The sequence below is a fragment of the Bufo bufo genome, chromosome 1 (assembly GCF_905171765.1).
Source record: "Bufo bufo chromosome 1, aBufBuf1.1, whole genome shotgun sequence".
NCBI lineage: Eukaryota > Metazoa > Chordata > Amphibia > Anura > Bufonidae > Bufo > Bufo bufo.
This window is the reverse complement of record NC_053389.1, coordinates 458,243,328-458,266,972: the sequence shown is the minus strand read 5'-3', so window position 1 is coordinate 458,266,972 and position 23,645 is coordinate 458,243,328. Positions and strand designations below refer to the sequence as shown.

At 45.8% G+C, this 23,645-nt stretch overlaps 1 protein-coding gene across 1 annotated transcript in view; it reads right to left on the bottom strand.

The window, feature by feature from the left end:
• Positions 1–19,752, bottom strand: part of LRRIQ1 (leucine rich repeats and IQ motif containing 1) — a 183,135-nt gene extending 163,383 nt beyond the window's left edge. Inside the window, exons 1-5 of the mRNA XM_040408559.1 lie at positions 19,617–19,752; positions 16,247–16,373; positions 12,662–12,750; positions 9,262–9,358; positions 5,057–5,286 (exon numbers count right to left, since the gene is read on the bottom strand). Of these exons, the coding sequence (XP_040264493.1) occupies positions 5,057–5,286; positions 9,262–9,358; positions 12,662–12,750; positions 16,247–16,373; positions 19,617–19,736 (663 nt within the window). The 5' untranslated portion in view covers positions 19,737–19,752. The remainder of the gene's footprint in view (positions 1–5,056; positions 5,287–9,261; positions 9,359–12,661; positions 12,751–16,246; positions 16,374–19,616) is intronic.
• Positions 19,753–23,645: the final 3,893 nt, after the last annotated feature.

The following is a 23,645-nucleotide window of genomic DNA, read 5'->3' as shown; positions in this document are numbered from 1 at the left end:
AGTGGTGATTATAGTAATGAGCTAATCACTGAACTGACTCTGTAGGTTTTGTGCAGCACCACTAGTACTAAGTAAGAACGTAGCCTGTTTCTTAGCTGGTGATTGGCGGCAGGTTTACATAGAGCAAAGTTGGGGAATGAGTATTTTTCTTTTCCAATCACTGACCCGTGAAAAGTGGCACTTAAAGAGGACCTTTCATGTTTTTTTTTTTAGTTTAGACAAATACCTTTCCTTCCTGATGCTGACACCCTGGTTGTTTTTTTTAAATACCGCTCGTACGCCCCGCTGTGCCCCCCTGTAGTTTTCCCGCTCAGTATGTTAATACTGAGTACAGGGAGGAGGAGATGCCAAGGTTTCTCAATAGGCGTCTCCTCCTCCCTGGCTGTGCCGCGGCCCAATCACAGCAGAGAGCGTCACAGCCAGGGAGAAGGTGAGTTGTTTTTTCTCCCTGGCTGTGACGCTCTCCGCTGTGATTGGGCCGCGGCACAGCCAGGAAGAAGGAGACGCCCATTGAGAAACCCTGGCATCTCCTCCTCCCTGTACTGATGCTCAGTATTAACCTACTGAGCGGGAAAACTACAGGGGGGCATAGCGGGGCGTACAAGCGATATTTAAAAAAAAACACAGGGTGTCAGCATTACGCCGCAAGTAAAGGTATTTAATTAAACTAGAAAATTCCCATGAAAGGTCCTCTTTAGTGTAGTCAGAAACACCCCTTTCTACTTTTCCGTGCAAAACAATGCAATAACAAAACAAAAAAGAGCAAAAGTATAAACCACTTATTACGCTGCTCTGTACATTGACCTAATGACACGTTAATGGTGAGCCTGCAGTTAACGAGATATAACTAAACAGCAACACGGCTTGACATTTATTAACCAGGACACGGTGTAGATAATATTAAGAACGGATGAAATTTGACATATGACTGGGTATCTGGTGGTGGTTCTGTACCCTCTTTGTGCAGATGGGCTGGTCTTCAGAGGCTGCAATATGTAACAGGTAAACATGTTGAGGTGCCATCTAAATTCAGACAACCTCTTTAAATGTGCTAAGAAACAAACGCTCGTAGTGCCTGCAAATACAACTTGCCATTCATAAACTGTGGTGCAAGTAAACATGAAGCCTGAGATCAGCCTCTGAGAACACTATGTGCAGACTCCCAGTCAAGGGCGGCCATAGTATGGACATTGTACATCAAGCTTGGCCAAACTCACCGCGTAGTACAGCACAAGCAAAACAACTGTGAATGCCAAATAGCACTAGGTGCATGCTAGGAAGAGTACAAATAGCCCGAAATCCAAGACTTCAGTATTTCACAAGAAATCTATAAGGCTCATTGATTCATTTCATAGAAATACCTTAAACAAAATGGTGGGAAGTTCATAAGCCATATCGAGCTATGACTACAGTCCAGATGAATACTTTGGGGATAATTTATCATGAGGGCAATGACTGTTTTAATCGAGCCTGGGTTGGCATACGTCGCGCCAAATTTATCAAACAGGATACGACGCTTGCTAGATCTGGAGCATCTTTAAACATAGCCTTCTGCACCGACCCTCTACTGGAGAGGCTTTGGGCGGTTTTTGAGACTTTTTTGAAAAGTTGAAGTGACAAATCTAGAGTGAAACTCATTATCTTAATTAACCTCCCCCACTACATTTAAACTGGAGTGAGGTGAAAATGCAAAAATTTGCAAAACATTTATGCAAGTGACCTCAAAAAGTCACAAAAAATGTTGTGACTTTATGAAGACTGAATTCTGGAGAGCATAGGTCGATAAATCCCCCCTTACAGAACTGGAGAGCTGAAGATCTGTATTCGAATTTGATAGCAGCACTGGATACAGAGGAAGACGCCTAGCAGTGGTATACGTGAAATGAATTGGCATTTTCATGTAAGAGTCGTTTCACATGGTTTTGTGGCAGTTTTTTTCAAGCTAAACTCAAGGGTGAACTGAGCAGGAAGGAGAAGTATAAATCCTTTCTATGTATTTTCTACGCCTTTTGAATCCACTTCTGGCTTTGGCTAAAGAAAACTGAGTCGAAAACTGCCACAAAACCTGTTGGTGAAATCACCCACAGTGACAATCTCATATGCTGTTTATGATTTACGAGAACCAACAGGAGAAAAGTCCTGCCTTCCATCCATTCAATCCACTCCTCCTTTGGCACCAAAAACGGACAGTGTTATTCCATCATATATGACAGAGAAAGCCTGGAAATCCAGCTATTGACAGCTTTTCGTGTATGAGAGCACATACAAGGAGAGCCGTCAATCACATTGGATGGGCTGGGTAAGAAGGACTCCCAGGCAGGGGCCCGCGCTGGGACAGGAGCCAAGCAGTGCAGGAGGACGACTCGGACTGACTACTATATACATATCAAGGGCCCGCCACCTATTGTGAATCCACTGTCCAGCACTGTGTGAGACGGAATGGTCCATAGGTAATCGCAGGAGCCAGGCAGTGCTCAGGCCCCACAGGCCCCCTCCATTCTTAACTGAGGGCCACCCATCAAGCTCCAGCTTGCAAAGGAGATGGAGCTCCAGCAGCAATCACAGGTGGCCCTACCCCCACAGTGAGGAAGGAGTCTTCTGTCTGCAGGGTAATATTGACTATCTGTACTCAAAGAGATCACTGTGTGTTATCTGTGGTGTTACATAGGACTGCAGGTGACATCTACTACATTATTTGTACTCAGAGAGTGTTATCTGTGGTGTTACATAGGACTGCAGGTAACATCTACTACATTATCTGTACTCAGAGAGTTATCACTGTGTTATCTGTGGTGTTACATAGGACTGCAGGTGACATCTATACATTATCTGTACTCAAAGAGTTATCACTGTGTTATCTGTGGTGTTACATAGGACTGCAGGTAACATCTACTACATTATCTGTACTGAGAGAGTTATCACTGTGTTATCTGTGATGTTACATAGGACTGCAGGTGACATCTACTACATTATCTGTACTTAGTTATCACTGTGTTATCTGTGATGTTACATAGGACTGCAGGAGACTTCTACTACATTATCTGTACTGAGAGAGTTATCACTGTGTTCTGTGGTGTTACATAGGACTGTAGGAGACATCTACTAGATTATCTGTACTCAGAGAGTTATCACTGTGTTATCTGTGATGTTACATAGGACTGCAGGTGACATCTACTACATTATCTGTACTCAGAGAGTTATCACTGTGTTATCTGTGGTGTTACATAGGACTGCAGGTAACATCTACTACATTATCTGTACTCAGAGAGTTATCACTGTGTTATCTGTGGTGTTACATAGGACTGCAGGTGACATCTATACATTATCTGTACTCAGAGAGTGTTATCTGTGGTGTTACATAGGACTGAAGGTGATAGCTACTACATTATCTGTACCCAGAGAGTTATCACAGTGTTATCTGTGTTGTTACATAGGACTGCAGGTGACATCTACTACATTATCTGTACTGAGAGAGTTATCACAGTGTTATCTGTGGTGTTACATAGGACTGCAGGTAACATCTACTACATTATCTGTACTTAGGGAGTTAATACTGTGCTATATGTGGTGTTACATAGGACTGCAGGTAACATCTACTACATTATCTGTACTTAGGGAGTTAATACTGTGCTATATGTGGTGTTACATATGACTACTGGAAAGGGACAACTCTAAAATTTGTTATGGGCCCAGTCATTTCTAGTTACGCCCCTGATCATAAGCTTTCTCTATGGGTACTTGCAACATTTACGTAGGTCTTTTGTTCAGTATCGTAACCTCTTGGCCAGATTGGAAAGCATCTACAGACCTTGTCCTGCACTGCAATGGACACTGCTTTGAACTCTGTCTAATGGTTAATTTCCCATGTCATGGCACAACAGGGATGCTGAACAATTCCCTACAAATTACAGCTGAACACTGGGGGTCTCAATAGGGGACACTTTAAGACCCGCTTATTGGCAACGGACCTTGCTAACAGGTAGGGTTGTACAAAGAACAGAACCCCTTTCATTTCAGAGACCACAAGTCAAGATAATATACAAACAACTAAGGCTACTTTCACACTGGCGTTTTGGCTTTCCATTTGTGAGATCCGTCATGGGCTCTCACAAACGCTCCAAAACGGATCAGTTTTACCCTAATGCATTCTGAATGGATAAGGATCCGCTCAGAATGCATCAGTTTGCCTCCGTTCCTCCTCCATTCCGCTTTGGAGGCTGCTTGCAGCGTATTGGTGGCCGTCTGACGAAATTGAGCCAAACGGATCCGTCCTGGAACACAATGTAAGTCAATGGGGACGGATCAGTTTTCACTGACACAATCTGGCACAATAGAAAACGGATCCGTCCTCCATTGACTTTCAATGGTGTTCAAGACGGATCCATTTTGGCTATGTTAAAGATAATACAAACGTATCCTTTCTGAACAGATGCATGGATCCGTCTGTGCAGGTCCATGACGGATCCGCACCAAACGGCAGTGTGAAAGTAGCCTAATACTCAAGTAATGATTATTCAGTATTAAAAAAAAATACAAGACAAGGGGGAGATTTATCAAACTGGTGTAAAGTAGTCCATAGCAACCAATCAGATTCCATCTTTCATTTTCCAAAAGAGCTGTGAAAAATGAAAGGTGCAATCTGATTGGCTGCTATGGACAACTAAGCCAGTTCTACCTTACACCAGATTGATAAATCTCCCCCAAGGAGTCTCCCTGTATCAGATCACAATTTGCGGTCCCCAATGCACGGGCAACATCCATGCAGCTGCCGCAGACTGATCCAACACCATACAACTTGGATCGGTCTGCGATCCGTCCGCACGGCAAAAAAATAGAACAAGCTCTGTAGTGCTTTTGTGGGGTCCGTGCCTCCGTTCCGCACTACACCTTCCGCAAATGGGTCCCGCATCCATGATCCGGTGTGCACACGGCCGGTGCCTGTATATTGTGGACCCGATAGGGGCACGGCTGTGTGCATGAGGCCTAAGAGTATACAGCGTATTCTCCTTTAAGGCATGTTTCTCAGCACTTATATACAATAGCATTTCTGACTTACTTGCTGCAGGGTATTAAGTGTTACGCGCTCTTTCTCAAACGCCTTCTTCCAATGTTCTCGCTTTTCATCTTGCTCTTTGATTTCTTTCTCTAGGACAGCTTTCCGAGCATTGAGTGCGGCTCTATTCGTGTCCTTCTGCTTCTCTTGTTCCGTTTCCCACTCCTGCAGTTTCTGTCTACAGCTTTCTTCTACCTCAAGGTAAGAAAGGGTAATAACCTCATCCGTGCCATCTGCAATCAAACACAATGACATCGCTATTTGCTCCATTCCACAGGATAAAAAGAGGCACAATCTAGACATATAAGTGCACACACCACTTTAGCGCCCTATCTGCAGCACATCTTTATATGGGAGGTATCATCTCTTAGGGAAAATGCTTTATAACATACTGGACAGACCACAACAACGGGCCCTGCTTTCTCAGGGACATATTAAAGGGGTTATATGAAATTGCTAAGCCATGGTCACATTATTCCAGAAACACTCATACCCAAAGGCTGTCTGCAGCATTGCTTTAGGCCTCCTGCACACAACCGTATGGCTTTTTCAGTGTTTTGCGGTCCGTTTTTTACGGATCCGTTGTTCCGTTTTTTGTTTCCGTTCTGTTTCCGTTTTTCCGTTCCGTTTTTCCGTATGGCATATACAGTATACAGTAATTACATAGATAAAATTGGGCTGGGCATAACATTTTCAATAGATGGTTCCGCAAAAAACGGAACGGAAACGGAAGACATATGGATGCATTTCCATACGTGTTCCGTTTTTTTGCGGACCCATTGACTTGAATGGAGCCACGGAACGTGATTTGCGGGCAATAATAGGACATGTTCTATCTTTAAACGGAACGGAAAAATGGAAAAACGGAAATACGGAAACGGAATGCATACGGAGTACATTCCGTTTTTTTTGCAAAACGATTGAAATGAATGGTTCCGTATATGGACCGTATACGGAACGCAAAAAATGGCCAGTAAGGCTGCATTCACATGTCCGTGGTGTGCAAATTGCGGATCCGCAACACACCAGCCCGTCACCCCCATAGAAATGCCTATTCTTGTCCGCAAGCTGCGGACAAGAAAAGGACATGCTCTATCTTTTTGCGGAGCTGCGGACCCAAAATCGGGGCCGCGCTCCGCAATTGCGGCTGCAGACAGCACACTGTGTGCTGTCCGCATCCATTCCGTCCCCATAGAGAATGAATAGGTCCGCACCCATTCCGCAAAATTGCGGAAAGGATGCGGACCCATTTTGCGGTCGTGTGAATGGAGCCTAAGGGTCCATTCACACGTCCGTAAGTGTTTTGCGGATCCGCAAAACACGGACACCTGCAATGTGCGATCCGCAATTTGCGGATCTGCACATCACAGACACTATAATATAAAATGCCTTTTCTGGTCCGCAATTGCGGACAAGAATAGGACATGTTCTATTTTTTTCAGGAACGAAATTGCGGATCCCAAAAAAACGGATCCCGAAAAAACGGATGCGGATCCCGAAAATGCAGTTGCGGATCCAGAAAATGTGGAAAAAACAGGGAAAAAAAACGGTCGTGTGCAGGAGGCCTTACAGTGAATGAGGGGCAATACTGCACACAACCACAGTCCGTGCCACTTTATACCACCGACAAAGGGTAATGTGTTCTGTAGACATCAAACTGCCTGCTATCAGTCAACTCTTTCTCATAATTAAAGGGGTTGTCCTGTTTCAGAAGAGAACCGGACAGTACATGCGATCCGCCTAAAGAATAGATCATTACTTACCTAACAGATCCTGTGCCACAACTCCAGTTCTCCCGGCAGGGCTGTTTACCCGACTGTAGCAGTGATGTCATGTCAACAACATGTGAACACTGCAGCCAATCACTGTCCTCTTCAGCGCACTGCTGAGGCCAGTAATTGGCTTCAGTGGTCACATGATGCAGCCTGGTAAACAGAGCCCTTCTGGGAGAATCGGAGCAGTAACGTGGAATCTGTCAGGCAATTACTTGCAATTGTGTTGTTCAGTTTACTCGTGAAATTGGACAACCCCTTTAAATGCATTTTTAGCCAATAAATAAGAAGTTCCAAACCTCTCACCACTAGAGAATCACAGCAATAGTGCAATGTACAGTCGTGGCCAAAAGTCTTGAGAATTACATAAATATTGGAAATGGGAAAAGTTGCTTCTTAAGTTTTTATAATAGCAATTTGCATATACTCCAGAATGTTATGAAGAGTGATCAGATGAATTGCATAGTCCTTCTTTGCCATGAAAATTAACTTAATCCCAAAAAAAACCTTTCCACTGCATTTCATTGCTGTTATTAAAGGACCTGCTGAGATCATTTCAGTAATCGTCTTGTTAACTCAGGTGAGAATGTTGACGAGCACAAGGCTGAAGATCATTATGTCAGGCTGATTGGGTTAAAATGGCAGACTTGACATGTTAAAAGGAGGGTGATGCTTGAAATCATTGTTCTTCCATTGTTAACCATGGTGACCTGCAAAGAAACGCGTGCGGCCATCATTGCGTTGCATAAAAATGGCTTCACAGGCAAGGATATTGTGGCTACTAAGATTGCACCTCAATCAACAATTTATAGGATCATCAAGAACTTCAAGGAAAGAGGTTCAATTCTTGTTGAGAAGGCTTCAGGGCATCCAAGAAAGTCCAGCAAGCGCCAGGATCGTCTCCTAAAGAGGATTCAGCTGCGGGATCGGAGTGCCACCAGTGCAGAGCTTGCTCAGGAATGGCAGCAGGCAGGTGTGAATGTATCTGCATGCACAGTGAGGCGAAGACTTTTGGAAGATGGCCTGGTGTCAAGAAGGGCAGCAAAGAAGCCACTTCTCTCCAAAAAAAACATCAGGGACAGATTGATCTTCTGCAGAAAGTATGGTGAATGGACTGCTGAGGACTGGGGCAAAGTCATATTCTCCGATGAAGCCTCTTTCCGATTGTTTGGGGCATCTGGAAAAAGGCTTGTCCGGAGAAGAAAAGGTGACGCTACCATCAGTCCTGTGTCATACCAACAGTAAAGCATCCTGAGATCATTCATGTGTGGGATTGCTTCCCATCCAAGGAGTGGGCTCACTCACAATTTTGCCCAAAAACACAGACATGAATAAAGAATGGCACCAAAACACCCTCCAAAAGCAACTTCTTCCAACAATCCAACAACAGTTTGATGAAGAACAATGCATTTTCCAGCACGATGGAGCACCAGCATGGTGATAACTAAGTGGCTCCATGGCCTGGAAACTCCCCAGATCTTAATCCCATTGAGAACTTGTGGTCAATCCTCAAGAGGCGGGTGGACAAACAAAAACCCACTAATTCTGACAAACTCCAAGAAGTGATTATGAAAGAATGGGTTGCTATCAGTCAGGAATTGGCCCAGAAGTTGATTGAGAGCATGCCCAGTCGAATGGCAGAGGTCCTGAAAAAGAAGGGCCAACACTGCAAATACTGACTCTTTGCATAAATGTCATGTAATTGTCGATAAAAGCCTTTGAAACGTATGAAGTGCGTGTAATTATATTTCACTACATCACAGAAACAACTGAAACAAAGATCTAAAAGCAGTTTAGCAGCAAACTTTGTGAAAACTAATATTTGTGTCATTCTCAAAACTTTTGGCCACGACTGTACATGATGTACGATGGATGTCCAATATGAGCAATGAAACAGCTTTACTGAAAACATGGAGTCAAAACTGAATTTTTCATTTAAAAAAGGGAAGCATATGTCTCTGCAATGGAAACTTCTATGCTACAATAGACTTACTTTATATTAAGAAAGAGTTAGAAGAGCACTCATATATGCTAGCGCTGGGAAGTGCCTCCTGCGGCACAGAAAATTACCGAAACATCCAGAAATATCAAGCCGCCATTTCCTATACATTAAATCCATTTCTTTGGATTCTATGAAAAATTCATGTATGCACCGACCATGTGAATAAAAACATGTTTTTCAATTTTGCATCAAATTGGGAGAGTGCTGGATTTCTTTCTTAATTCATGTTATATTTTCGCAGGCACCTACCGGCCTAGAGTGCATCCCACTAACTACTTAAATATACTTACGGTACTTAAAGTAAAAAAATTAAAAAAATAAAAATAAAAAAAAATTCTGAACATGAGGTCACTAATGAAATGCTTATATATCGTATGAACATTTAGAGAAAGCTAAGATTTTAAAGATAGCATACAGTAAAAAATACCCAGGACCTAATTTATCTGCAGGCTCGGGATCTTCTTCTCTGACAATCGCCTCTTTACCACTGAGCAGATCTTCTCGGTCTTCTTCTTCTATGTCAGCCAAAACCTAAAGCAAAAAAACAGAAGCAGATCAATAAAACAAAACGCTAGCATTCAACACAAGCTGCCGGAGCGGTCTGGATGCAGCATTTCCGGATTCTGCCTGAACGTCCGCCGGTCCCATTAACTAAAACAAATATGCCGAGGATCGGTGCTGCGTGCAGTGGTTTTAGTCCAGCCGATTCTCAGCATATTTTCAAGGTTGTAGCTGTATCTCCTACAAACCCCATCTCTGCCAAAACAGCCTGCCGGATATCTGAACGCTAGTATGAAACTAGCCTAAGAATCACTGCCTAAGGCCTAGTTCACACGACCGTTCAGTGTTTTGCGGTCCGTTTTTCACGGATCCGTTGTTCCGTTTTTTGTTTCCGTTTCTGTTCCGTTCCGTTTTTCCGTATGGCATATACAGTAATTACATAGAAAAAATTGGGCTAGGCATAAAATTTTCAATAGATGGTTCAGCAAAAATGGAACGGATACGGAAGACATACGGATGCATTTCCGTATGTGTTCCGTTTTTTTTTGCGGACCCATTGACTTGAATAGAGCCACGGAACGTGATTTGCGGGCAATAATAGGACATGTTCTATCTTTCAACGGAAAAACGGAAATACGGAAACGGAATGCATACAGAGTAAATTTTTTTTGCGGAACCATTGAAATGAATGGTACTCTATACGAAACACAAAAAAACGGCTCGTACACTCGCAAAAAAAACATTCGTGTGAACTAGGCCTAAGGCCTCCTGCACACGAACGTGTGCGCCCCGTGGCCGTGCTGCGGCACGCAAACTGCATGCCGCAATGCACGAACACCGACCGTGGGGCAGCTGCAGCGGATCGCGGTCCCATTCACTTTAATGGGTCCGCGATCCACCCGTTCTGAAAAAAGATAGGACATGTTCTAACTTTTTGCGGAACGGAAGTACGGGACGAAACCCCACAGCAGCACTCCGTTGGTGCTTCCGTGGGTTTCCGTTCAGTGCTTTCGTTCCGCACCATTCCGCATCTCTGGATTTGCGGACCCATTGAAGTGAATGCGGAATTCTCACGGAACGGCGCCCGTGTATTGCGTATCCGCAAATGCGGTCCGCAATACGGCCACGAGGCCGCACACGTTTGTGTGCAGGAGGCCTAAGAAAGACATTAAAAAAATAAATAATAAATATCATTATTTATAATATAAAAGTTAGGGCACTGTGCAAAAACAAGGGCAGATAACCCCCACAGGAACCTGATACTGGGCACAGTGCCAACTGATCAGTTATAGCTAAACACACTGGGTAATTAGTCAATCAATCGTTCCCTGGTTAAATTGCCCGAAACATTAAGAGGGTCTTATTAGACAGAAATATGCCTACAATGTCCTTTGTGCCGCAATCTGTGTGCTGTGGTGTCGGCTGGGACGGGGACAGGCCAGGAGGCCCGTCACATTTACCATTTTCTATGCCTGGTTTAGGCGTAGAAAACGGTCTAAATGTAAGACAGCTAGGAAGCCGTATTACATTTAGAAGCGGCGCTGGATGCGCTGAAATTATGGAGAGGCCTGCACCTCCATAGAACTTCGGCGGATCCTCCATCAGTGCAGGACTTTATTAAGACCGACGTCTAAAATAAAGGCCAGACTTTACAAATGACCTCCCAAAAATGTTTGTGTCCTATTATTGTCAGCCAGGATCCAAGAAACATAGATGAGGTCCTACAGCATAGACGGGAGTCACTGTGGGCGGACAAAGGCAGGAAGAAAATGGACGGTCATCCTAATGCCAAACACTTGGTCACACATCATCAGCTATGACCGGCTCCCTGTTATACCAGACCACTGCGCTGCACAAATATGCTATCATGTTGGAACGTGCAGCACCTGAGGGGTTAATTGTGCGGATCACAGCCCCCTGTAAGAGATCTGGTGCTGCCAGGCAGCAGGGGGCAGTCATGTACACAGTTCAAAGTATATTCTAACTAGAAGTTTCCCCATCACTATGGGAACGCCTCTGTGCTAGAATATACTGTCGGATCAGAGTTTTCACGAAGTGAAAACTCAGCTCTGAAAAAGCTTTTATGCAGACGGATCTGTGGATCCGTCTGTGTGAAAGTAACCTACGGCCACGGACCACGGACGCGGATGCCAATCTTGTGTGCATCCGTGTTTTTTCACTGACCCATTGACTTGAATGGGTCCGTGAACCGTTGTCCGTCAAAAAAAATAGGACAGGTCATATTTTTTTGACGGACAGGAAACACGGATCACGGATGCGGCTGCAAAACGGTGCATTTTCCGATTTTTCAAATGCACAATGAAAGTCAATGGGTCCGCGAAAAAAAAACGGAAAACGGCACAACGGCCACGGATGCACACAACGGTCGTGTGCATGAGGCCTTAGGCGGTGATTCTTCTACTTGTTCAGCTTTCTCCCATGATTTCGTTTTGAAACTAGTCTAAAAGCACAACAAGGATCTGGTTTGGTAAACGGAATCTTAAAAGAAGACTTAAGATGTAACGGACTCCTCTAGAGTCTCTACGCCTCTAAGGCCACATACACAGTCATATCCAGATCCTTGAAATAATGGATTCTTGAAAAATGCATAGCTTCCATGTGCATCCCATTTTTTCTCACTCCAACCAATAGAAAGAGCTATTTTCAGCCACAAAAATGAATAGGAAGGAATAGGACCTGCTGTGAGTTTCTTAGATCAGGCACATTGATCCATAATAATCCCTTGCTGGTGTAGAGCTCCGATATCGCGTACAGAACGCGCACTCAATAGCGTTTTTGTTTTCCGGCATTGAGTTCCATCCTCGGGGCTCAATACCGGAAAAAAAATGATCAGTTTTATCCTAATGCATTCCGTTCAGGATGCATCAGTTCAGTCCCTCTTACGTTTTTTGGCCGGAGAAAATACCGCAGCATGCTGCAGTTTTATCTCCGGCCAAAAATCCTGAACACTTCCGGAATGCCGGATCCGGCATTAATTTCCATGGAGTGTTCCGGCAAAATGGATCTGTTCTTTCCGTCCGCGCATGCGCAGACCATTTAATCTGTGAAAACAATAAAAGCCGGATCCGTTTTTCCAGATGACAACCGGAAAGACGGATCTGGTATTGCAATGCATTTGTGAGACGGATCCGCATCCATCTCACAAATGCATCCGTTTGCGTCCAGATTGCCGGAATCCTCTGCCGCATGTGTGAAAGTTCCCTAAGAGTAGGATCACTTTTTAAATATTTTTTTTTTTATTTTTTTTTTAAACTGGTGCAATACAGCCTTCTCCTACTACATATGAAATATACAAAAGCATCCATGACATACCCTTCTCTTAAATGTCTCTGGTTCTTCATTGTACTCCGATGCCAGTTGAGCTAAATAATCATGATCATCACCGGGCTGAAGTTTAGATACTATATAAAAAGGGAATAATATAACAATTGACATATTCATACAGAGAAATACTAGATATCTATGCATAAAGTCAAATAGTCAAATAATTCCGGCAATCTGGACGCAGGAAGACGTCAGGATTACCAAGCAAGTTAAACAATTTAGGTAATAGGGGTCCCACCAGGGGAACTTACGGGAGGCAGTATGGGGGCATCAGGCTCCAAAGAAACCTGCGGCTCAGGACCCGACATGCTGGGGGTGCCAGTGGAATAAATGGTACTTACTCAGACCTCAGATCAGCGTCTGCCGTGGCTTGCCCGCTTCTTATACCGCTCCATCCCATCCATGAAGACTTCCGGGTTGGTCACATGATCGGGACCCGGAAGTGACGGCGGCGTGCACGCACGCCGGCCGCTGCACTGCCCGCCCCACCGGGGGAGAGGAGGAATCATGCAGCCCGGGAGCAGGCTCCGGATGACCGGAACGAGTCCTCCCGATACCCCCAGCCCAGCATAAGCACTCGGCCGCCGGCGGGCTGGGGAGCTCCCGCTGGAGCTAAGGTAGGAGACCGTCCTCGGACATCCTAATAAAGTAAAAATAAAAAAGCAAAGGGATAGTTTCCTCTTCATCTCCCTGACACGCAGGGAGACTCTTCTCTGCCCCTGGCCTCAGTAGGGACAGGAACACTGGGGAACGGAGGTGGGAGGGGGCAATTTAACCTCTTCTCTGTTCCTGCCCCTACAGAGGTCATGGGTCAACCTCCTGTGTGGCCGGTGTAACGTTACATTACCCTACTTCGTGAGATTTCCCTACCTCCTTACTTCCGGTCGCACCGCTAATGACGTGAGGAGGCGTTCCTGAGTTTTGACGATCTGCGCATGCGCAAACGGACAGTTTAGGGAAAAATCTCACAGCGGAGTTCAGCTGCACACCGGGACACTGCGCATGCGCCGCAGAGCCTCAGTAGGGAAATATTATGGCCCAGTGCGCAAGCGCGGCTAACTCCAGAACATCCATCCGATCTCCGCGCCTGCGCAATGTGGGGGTAGGGAGATCTCATGGCCATATTTTCTGTTAAATAAATATTTATTTAACAGAAAATATGGCCATGAGATCTCCCTACCCCCACACTGCGCAGGCGCGGAGATCGGATGGATGTTCTGGAGTTAGCCGCGCTTGCGCACTGGGCCGTAATATTTCCCTACTGAGGCTCTCCAGCGCATGCGCAATGGGACACTGCAGCTAAACTCCGCTGTGAGATTTTTCCCTAAACTGTCCGTTTGCGCATGCGCAGATCGTCAAAACTCAGGAACGCCTCCTCACGTCATTAGCGGTGCGACCGGAAGTAAGGAGGTAGGGAAATCTCACGAAGTAGGGTAATGTAACGTTACACCGTCATGGTGATGAAATGGAAATCAACTTCTGTCAGCTGCAGGGGTGGGAGGGAGGGTGACTTTCTCCCTGCAGCTCACGCTCAGACAGCACAGTGCTGCTTTATGAGAGCGAGCTGTTCAAAAGGACATCCCTGTGTCCATCCAGGCCCTGCGCCGGACGGAGGACAGGGAGTCTGAAAGTCGGTCTGTCCGGCCTAAAACTGGACCTCTGGCCACCCTAGGGGCAGGCTGTTATGGAGGTCACAGTTAAGGGGATGGTCCGCTATGGAGGTCAGTGTTAAGTGGCAGATTGCTGTACAGGCCACTGTTAAGGGGACGGGGTGTTGTGGAAATCACTGTTAAGGAGATAGGGTACTGTGGAGGTCACTAATGAAGGGGTGGCCGCTGTGGAGGTCACTGTTAAAGGGGCGGGCTGCTGTATAGGCCACTATTAAGGGGGCGATATGCTATGGAGGTCACTATCAAAGGGGCGGGCTGCTGTGGAGGTCAATGTTAAGGGGGAGGGATGCTGTGGAGGTCACTGTTAAAGGAGCGGGCGCTGTAGAGGTCTCTGTTAAGGGGGCAGGGAACGGTGGAGGTCACAGTTAAGGGAACGGTCCGCTATGGAGGTCAGTGTTATAGGGCGGGGTGTTGTAGAGGTCACTGTTAAGGGGGCGGGGTGTTGTGAAGGCCACATTTCAAGGGAACGGAGCTCTGTTGAGGTCAGTGTTAAGGGGTGGGTTATTGTGGAAATCACTGTTAGGCTACTTTCACACTAGCGTTCAGAGAGGAGCCGTCTGATGTCTGCACAGACGGATCCGCTCCTATAATGCAGACGATTGTATCCGTTCAGAACGGATCCGTCTGCATTATAGTTTAAAAAAACTTCTAAGTGTGAAAGTAGCCTGAACGGATCAGTCCAGACTTTACATTGAAAGTCAATGGGGGACGGATCCGTTTGAAGATTGAGCCATATTGTGTCATCTTCAAACGGATCCGTCCCCATTGACTTACATTGTAAGTCTGGACGGATCCGCTCGCCTCCGCACGGCCAGGCAAGCAGCGTTCGGGTGTCCGCTTGCTGAGCGGAGGCTGAACGCTGCCAGACTAATGCATTCTGAGCGGATCCGCATCCACTCAGAATGCATTAGGGCTGGACGGATGCGTTCGGGGCCGCTTGTGAGCCCCTTCAAACAGAGCTCACAAGCGGAGCCCCGAACGCTAGTGTGAAAGTAGCCTTAACGAGACGGGGTACTGTGGAGGTCACAAATAAAGGAACGGCCGCTGTGGAGGTCACTGTTAAAGGGGTTGTCCGGGTTCAGAGCTAAACCCGGACATACCTCCATTTTCACCCAGGCAGCCCCCCTGACTTGAGCATCGGAGCAGTTCATGCTCCGATGCTCTCCTTTGCCCTGCGCTAAATTGCAGAGTTCCGGGCTCTCCATGGGGCTGCCAGGAAGCCCGGTGACGTCACAGGCACTGATGGGCGGGCTTTAGTGCTGCCCTAGCCAGTAAAATGGCTAAGGCAGCACTAAAGCACACCCATCAGAGCCTGTGACGTCACCGAACACACTGCCAGGCGGGAGGGCCTCCGCTTGGCAGTGTGCTATTGTAAACAAAAATGCCCGTGCCCTGCGCGATCCAGCGCAGGGCAAGGGAGCACATCGGAGCAGCCAACATCAGGGGGGCTGTCTGGGTGAAAATATGGGTATGTCCGGGTTCGGAGCTGAACCCGGACAACCCCTTTAAAAGGGAGGGCGCTGTGGATGTTCCTGTTAAGGGGGCAGGCCACTGTGGAGGTCACTGTTAAAGGGGTGGGGTGCTGTAGATGTCACTGTTATAGTGGACACTGTTGATATCTTTTAACGACACACACAAACATTAAATGAAATAGATGAAATATAACAGTGCGAAGCCGAGTCCTTCTGCTAGTTATTCAATAAAATAAGTAGCTGAGGTATGTATCACAGTGCCACCCACGGTCTTCATATGTCAATGCCAGCTACAGTGTCCCCATAAGAGTGCCAACCCCAAATGCTGCTTATACAGTGACCCCAAAAAGAGCCATTCTGTGCAAGGCAAAATGTCCCTTATCCTGCCCCCACCCCACTGTTCTCTGCAGATACATCTGAGTGACCTTTACCTGGAAAATATTCACTCCATGTGTCTGTAGAATCCAAGTCTTGTAAAATCAGTTTTTCAGCATCTTCACTCCTTTGTTTAACCAATTGTAAAAATGAAAGTACGGATTCTGGAAATTCTTCTATACCCTGGAAACAAAAAAGTACCAAATATATGAGAGCGGACAGAATCCCACCGGGCCAGTCTATCTTCAGTAGAAGGGAAATGGTAAAGAGGTGTCCGCAGTTGTCACAGCAGCGGCCATGAGCCACCTCCCGCTGACCAGCGGGTTTGCTCCGTCCCACCATGTAGGCTGTGGCCTGTCCTTCCCTGCCTGTAGGGCCCATTACAGTAGATTAGGCTGTGGGGAGTATTCTCTGGTGCATATAGTACCTCGGACATACGCCACTGTATAGCCATGCAGCGGCCACAAAAAATGGCGGTGTACTCTTTTAGCAGTTGCCCACGGTATAGAAAAGTGAAGTCTGCTCTGCTTTCCTAAGGTATGCCAACGCATTTCACCTCGGCAGAGGCCAAAAGGACAATCCTTTGGTCTTCCTTAGATAAATGGGGGCCTATGGACAGGGCTTTTTCCTGATGCATTCACATAGCGTCAGGTGAACAGTCTTACAGGATGGGGTTACTCACCTACACCGCATTAAACTCCAGCGTGAGATATGCCCATCATGCAGTGTTTGGGGCATGAAACTATCTCTATTATCTTCATATCACCTGATAGAGGCAGACCTGCAGGTTCGGTTTTCATAGCATATATATATATACAGTACAGACCAAAAGTTTGGACACACCTTCTCATTCAAAGAGTTTTCTTTATTTTCATGACTATGAAGGCATCAAAACTATGAATTAACACATGTGGAATTATATACATAACAAACAAGTGTGAAACAACTGAAAATATGTCATATTCTAGGTTCTTCAAAGTAGCCACCTTTTGCTTTGATTACTGCTTTGCACACTCTTGGCATTCTCTTGATGAGCTTCAAGAGGTAGTCCCCTGAAATGGTTTTCACTTGACAGGTGTGCCCTGTCAGGTTTAATAAGTGGGATTTCTTGCCTTATAAATGGGGTTGGGACCATCAGTGGCGTTGAGAAGAAGTCAGGTGGATACACAGCTGATAGTCCTACTGAATAGACTGTTAGAATTTGTATTATGGCAAGAAAAAAGCAGCTAAGTAAAGAAAAACGAGTGGCCATCACTACTTTAAGAAATGAAGGTCAGTCAGTCAGCCGAAAAATTGGGAAAACTTTGAAAGTAAGGGCTATTTGACTATGAAGGAGAGTGATGGGGTGCTGCGCCAGATGACCTGGCCTCCACAGTCACCGGACCTGAACCCAATCGAGATGGTTTGGGGTGAGCTGGACAGCAGAGTGAAGGCAAAAGGGCCAACAAGTGCTAAGCATCTCTGGGAACTCCTTCAAGACTGTTGGAAGACCATTTCAAGGGACTACCTCTTGAAGCTCATCAAGAGAATGCCAAGAGTGTGCAAAGCAGTAATCAAAGCAAAAGGTGGCTACTTTGAAGAACCTAGAATATGACATATTTTCAGTTGTTTCACACTTGTTTGTTATGTATATAATTCCACATGTGTTAATTCATAGTTTTGATGCCTTCATAGTCATGAAAATAAAGAAAACTCTTTGAATGAGAAGGTGTGTCCAAACTTTTGGTCTGTACTGTATATATATATATACACACACACCGTACAGAGACACTAGTAATTGACCCCCCTCAGCGATGCTTGAAATCAATTATTTTTGGATAATAAATTTTACTGCAAAATGTATTAGTACGGCAGAGCAGTAAAAGCTCAGCGTGGTCACTATGATGTAGTGTTAAACTAGGGAAAGGAAAGAAATCCAGAACCCAAATGTGAACTGGAATTAGAAGAGTGGGTTCACGTGTAGGTTTTTGCTGGTGTTTTTCTGCAGATTTGCATTCTTAGCGCATGCTTTTGCACCTTCCTTTTTGGAGCCCCAGATGGTAGCTAAAGGTCTATGGGAAATACAAAAACGCAGGACTCACAAGTGTTTTTTATTTTTTTTTGCAATTGGTGTTTTCATTTATTGGGTGGTGGTTTTGGTGGCCCCTTTTCAAACCCGTAGAATGCTGGAGCTCTTGGCATTGTTTTGCCAACATCTTCTATATAGGGGAAAAACACTATGAAAAAGACGCTAGAGGGCAAACATTCTGTTTGCAAAAACCACCAAAAAGAATGAAATGGGGTTATTCTGGTGGGGGAATAACTATTAGATTAGTGGGGTCCCCCCTTCACGACTCACAACAAGCCTGTACTAGGGCTCGGCCATACATCGATTTAATTTGATTAATTCACCTTTTGAGGCTTCTGATAATCCTGTTTTCTCTACAGAATTGCCAAATCGTCACTCTCCTGGCCCGCCCCTCCGTGTCACTCTGCTGTGGATAGGATATAACTTTTAACAACCAGAATACCCCTTTTAGGCCTCATGCACACGGTCATTACCGTTTTTCAATCTACAAATTGTGGAACCGCAATATACGGATACCAGCCATGTTCATCCCACACGTTTCTCAGTCCATGTTATAGAAATGCCTAATCTTGTCAGCAAAACGGACAAGAATAAGACATGGAACGGCCACGTGGACGCAGACACGGATGACACCTGTGCGCTGTTCGCATTTTTTGTGGCCCTGTAGAAATGGATGAAAAAATACGGATTGGATGCAGACCCAAAATAGGGTTGGGTGCATGAGGCCTAATACTGATGCACCTGCATCCTGACAGCAACATGTACCACACCCATCAACATGGGGCATCATGCCCTTTTTTAAAGATGATGACGCAGGGCTGTGTCTCATGATGCACCATGTTGGCGCCACGTGTAATTAGGACTGAATTCCTGGAATTGCCAGGAGATGTGCTAACTCTTCCAGAAAAAGGGATACCTCCCATACTGAGCCATGAGTTTATGTAAGGTACAGTGTCAAGTTGTGCCAAATACACCATTTACAGAAATGTGTTGCTATTGACAGCTACTGAACTTTTGGTATACATCTCTACATCAAAAACCCCTTTTTTGGAAAACATTTCACAGGCGTCAAAAAAGTAGCAGGAGACGTGAGAAATCTGGTGCACAAGAACACCACAAAGCTGCATGGACCTGACTGCTCAGTGAGCGTGCCCTCTCGTCGTCATAGCAACATAGAGTTTCTTTTCACAAACTGTGCAGAGAAATGAAAGCTGGCCTCTGATTGGTGCAGCGCTGGCATGTGACTAGGACTGCAGCAGCTCGCCCTGTCATGCACACGGTCACCTAGCAACGGGCGAAGCATTCTGCAGCCGCCCTGTAACCGGCCTGATTCCCGCTCCTAGCCCAGCCATTCTAACCTCCTCCTCGCCGCACTCTGTGTGGCTGCCTTCCTCTTCCTCGGGGTCCTCCGCCGGTGACGCACTCCTCGCGCTCCCTGATGAAAACTTACTGAATACAAGCTCGATACCTTCCTCCATGTTTACCAGCAGCACGACTCCGCTCACGTGATCCCGCGGCAGGGAGGAGCGAAGGGGGAGGATCCCTGCTGACGTCACGGCCAATTGCCTTTTATAGCTAACTAATCCTGGGGGTCTGGCTGCTATTATGACCACCAGCGATCCCGAGAATGTGCATCCTATGCCAAGCATGCACCCGCTATGGGACTGGTCCCATAGAGAATGAATGGAGCTGCAGGGCGCATGCTCAGCCTACTACTACTACATCAGGACGGGGGCACCTGTTCTTGGCACTGGTGAGGGTCTAATCGGTCGGACCCAGGCTCGGACTGGCCCACAGGGGAACAGGTGAATCCCCCGGTGGGCCCCTAGTCCTCCAAGCACAACATTTCAACTAGCCTATATAAAGGGTGTTAGCCCGTCTCACTAGGATATGCCATCAATGTCCGATAGGTGCGAGGCACACCTCTAGGACCAGAAAGTTCTGGACAGTCCGTAAAAATAGGTCACTTTTTTCCTGTTTATGTGGAAAAAAATAGACGTGTCCGTGATTTATATTTGAGGCTGGTGGTACTTGACTAGATTATTTTGGTGGTAATTATCATCATTTTACAGCTCACAGTAAATGCTGGTAATGAGTTCTTATCAGTATATTGAGCTGTAGACATGGATTACTTATAATCTTTATCATCCATTATGGTTTTCCAATTTGTCCGTAAAAAAAAAGGTTGGTTGTCCGTGATTTTGGGATAAGTTGTCTAGAAAAAAGAAAAATTCTGGTCGGCAACTTTGTCTAGGACCGATGCCTATTTCCAGGACAAGGAGAGCACCTTGCGTATACTTGGCGTGCTCTCCCTTCACTGCTCTGTGACTGCTGGGAATAGCAGAGCCAGCGCTTGGCCGTTTCTAGAGAAGGTGGCTGTGCGTGCGTTCACTTCGGGGGCCAGAGGTGGGATCTGCACTTATCTGACATTGAGGGCATATGCTATGTGTCCGAGCAGGACCAACCTCCCAGTTTATTATTATAGATGCATCAAATGGCTGATGACTTCTAGGTCCAGATGCAGCTCAGCCAGTATCTTCTCTCCTCAGGAACCCACCTTCTCCAAGTTGTTGCAGGGGTGCCCATAATCATCTTGGAACGTCTTGCAGCCTGCCGCTGTGGGAGCAGGTCCAATTTTCATGTAGATATAGAGTGGGCCCTAGACACCCCAGTGCGACACTGGTCGGACTCCCACAGCAAGTTTGTTATCGCCTGTCCTGTGGACATAGGATAACTTTTATACAACCCCCTTTATGGTTGCACTATGAGCGTGCGGCTAGGGCTGTATTACATGGGCAGATGAGGCAGTAGGCGCCTGCTTGATGGCTACAGTCTCACATGTGACAACAAGCTTAAAAGGGTTGGTCACTCTCTGGTTACTGTCGACCAATATCCACACAATAGAGTTACAGGTGGCACTGCCGATATTTATCAACACAACCGCCTCTTGATACCTCCTAAAAGACCAGTCACAGCGGTGCACAATCCGTGAAAACGAGGGGAAGACAATAGGCAGCACTCACCACTGGTTCTTTGCTTCCTTTTATTTCATGAAAGCAGATTACATGTGGCTGGGTAGCAGTTTGCCAAATTCACATACAGCGGCAACGGCCGTTTTGCGCACGAGTGATCGCGCTTCCTCAGGCCACTACGTCAGCACGTATCTACGTGCTGGCCTCTTATACCTGGCGTCTAGTTGTCATGGAAACCACAAACAAACCAGACGCCAAAAATTTTAAGGGTCCATTGGTAACAATAAACAGCTAGTTTGCTATTACAAAAACACATTCAAATCGTTCCGGTCATTCAGACCTAACTGGCCTAATGCTCCCGTACGTATAATCCATTTCGCTTCCTTGTGCAAGAGAATACGATGTCTGTCTTCTCCCTGAGCTGGGTGCGGGACGACCTCCACTCCGGCAAACTGGAGTGCTTTTACATTCCCTCCATGAACTTCTCTCACATGGTCAATTAGTCTAGGGCAGCCCTTCCCCGTCCTTATAGAGTTAAAGTGCTCCCTGATCCTCTCAAATAGACACCTGATGGTTTTACCTATGTAAAAGTGGCCGCAATCGCACATCAAAACATGCACTACATAAGTGCTCCTACAGTTTATGAACCTGGTTACCTTTTTTGTTATGGGACCTATTTTTACCGTTTTCTTTTGGGAGTTGTACTCACATAACGAGTAACTGCCGCACTTGTAGTTGCCTTTCGGCAACCAGTTGCTCTTTTTCCCCCCTGTGAATCTGCTTCTCACAATCCTATCCCTTAGGGTCCATTCACACGTCCGTTGTTTCTTTCCTGATCTGTTCCGTTTTTTGCGGAACTGATCTGGACCAGATCTGGACCCATTCATTTTCAATGGGTCCTGAAAAAAATCGGACAGCTCAATGTCTGATTTTTTTTTTCAGGACCCATTGAAAATGAATGGGTACAGAACTGGTCCAGATCTGGCCTTATTGTGTGGGGCCGTCTGTATGTTATTAACGGTTTCTCATCCACTATACCCTTCCAACCTACATCTTTTTTCAGAATATCCCAGTGTTTAAATATTGCTGTTCGTATTAAATTAGCCATCGGGCAAAATGAGAACACGCATCTTTTTTTACTCTTCTGTTGTCCTTTCCTGTCATTTCCTCTTTTACCTCCTAACAGCTCATCTTGGGAGATTTTCTCTGCCTCTTTTATCTTCTCATCTTATCTTGTAATAGCCGTTCTTTTAGCTGCAGTGCTTGTTTTCTGTATCCTCCATCTTCACTATTGATGCGCCTCAATCTAACAAATTGCCCATACGGCACAGATTTCTTCACGGCATGTGGGTGAAAGCTGTCGTGGTGTAGTAGATAGTTGGTCGCCGTGGGCTTGCGATGCCCCTCCGTGACCAACTCTCCATCACAAACCACTACAAACAAACAAAGACTATAATAGTACGTGCCATATAGTCATTTTACAAACACGTTGGTCAATAGTAACCAGAAAGTGTCCAACCCCTTTAATGATTGCAACAGTCTCACAGAGCGCATAATCTTAGGGTGCATTCACACGACCATGTCTGTTTTGCAGACCGCAGATCCACCAAACATGGACATCGGCTGCATCGTGGTGCGGACCTATCGACTTCAGTAGGTCTGCGATCTGCGTGTTGCTGCCAAAGATAGAACATGTCCGATCAGAACTGGTGTAAGGGAAAACTGGCTTAGTTTCCCATGGCAACCAATCAGATTCTTCCTTTCATTTTTTAGAGCTCTTTTGCAAAATGAAAGGTGGAATCTGATTGGTTGCTGTGGGCACCTAAACCAGTTTTCCTTTACACCAGTTTAATAAATCTCCCCCACATACACTATTAGTTACTGAATAACTCGGTGGCTAAGCTACATTTTTAATTACATGAAATTGCTAAAATATTCAGATCCAGGTATGGGTTTTGAAACTGTAGAATATTTTTCGTGTGACAACCCCTTTAAATCTCCTTCTGGTGACAGTGATGAAGATGGCTTTTTCATCAACTACATGGCCCCTGCAGTATAGGCCCCATCAAGTAGTGTAGCAGATGCCAGTCTTGATAAACCAGGCACAATGTCTTGTAGGGCTAGGTCAGCTGAATGTAACGACACCTTTCACTTGGTGATCTGTTCCTTCATTCTAGAGAATAAGTACATATATTTACAGTTAAGTGCACTGAGGGCGGGGCCAACTCACTTTGTACACAGTTGCTCCTCCTGCTTCCTCTGTCAGCCCCTCTCTCTCCCTGATGCACAGGGCCAGGTGAGATGAAAATGCAGAATCCTGCTCCTGTCAGGATAAGGCTAGGTTCACATCACCGCTTATTTTTCCGTTCTTCTGATCCGGAAAAAGAAAAAAATATGGATCCTGTACCTTAAGCA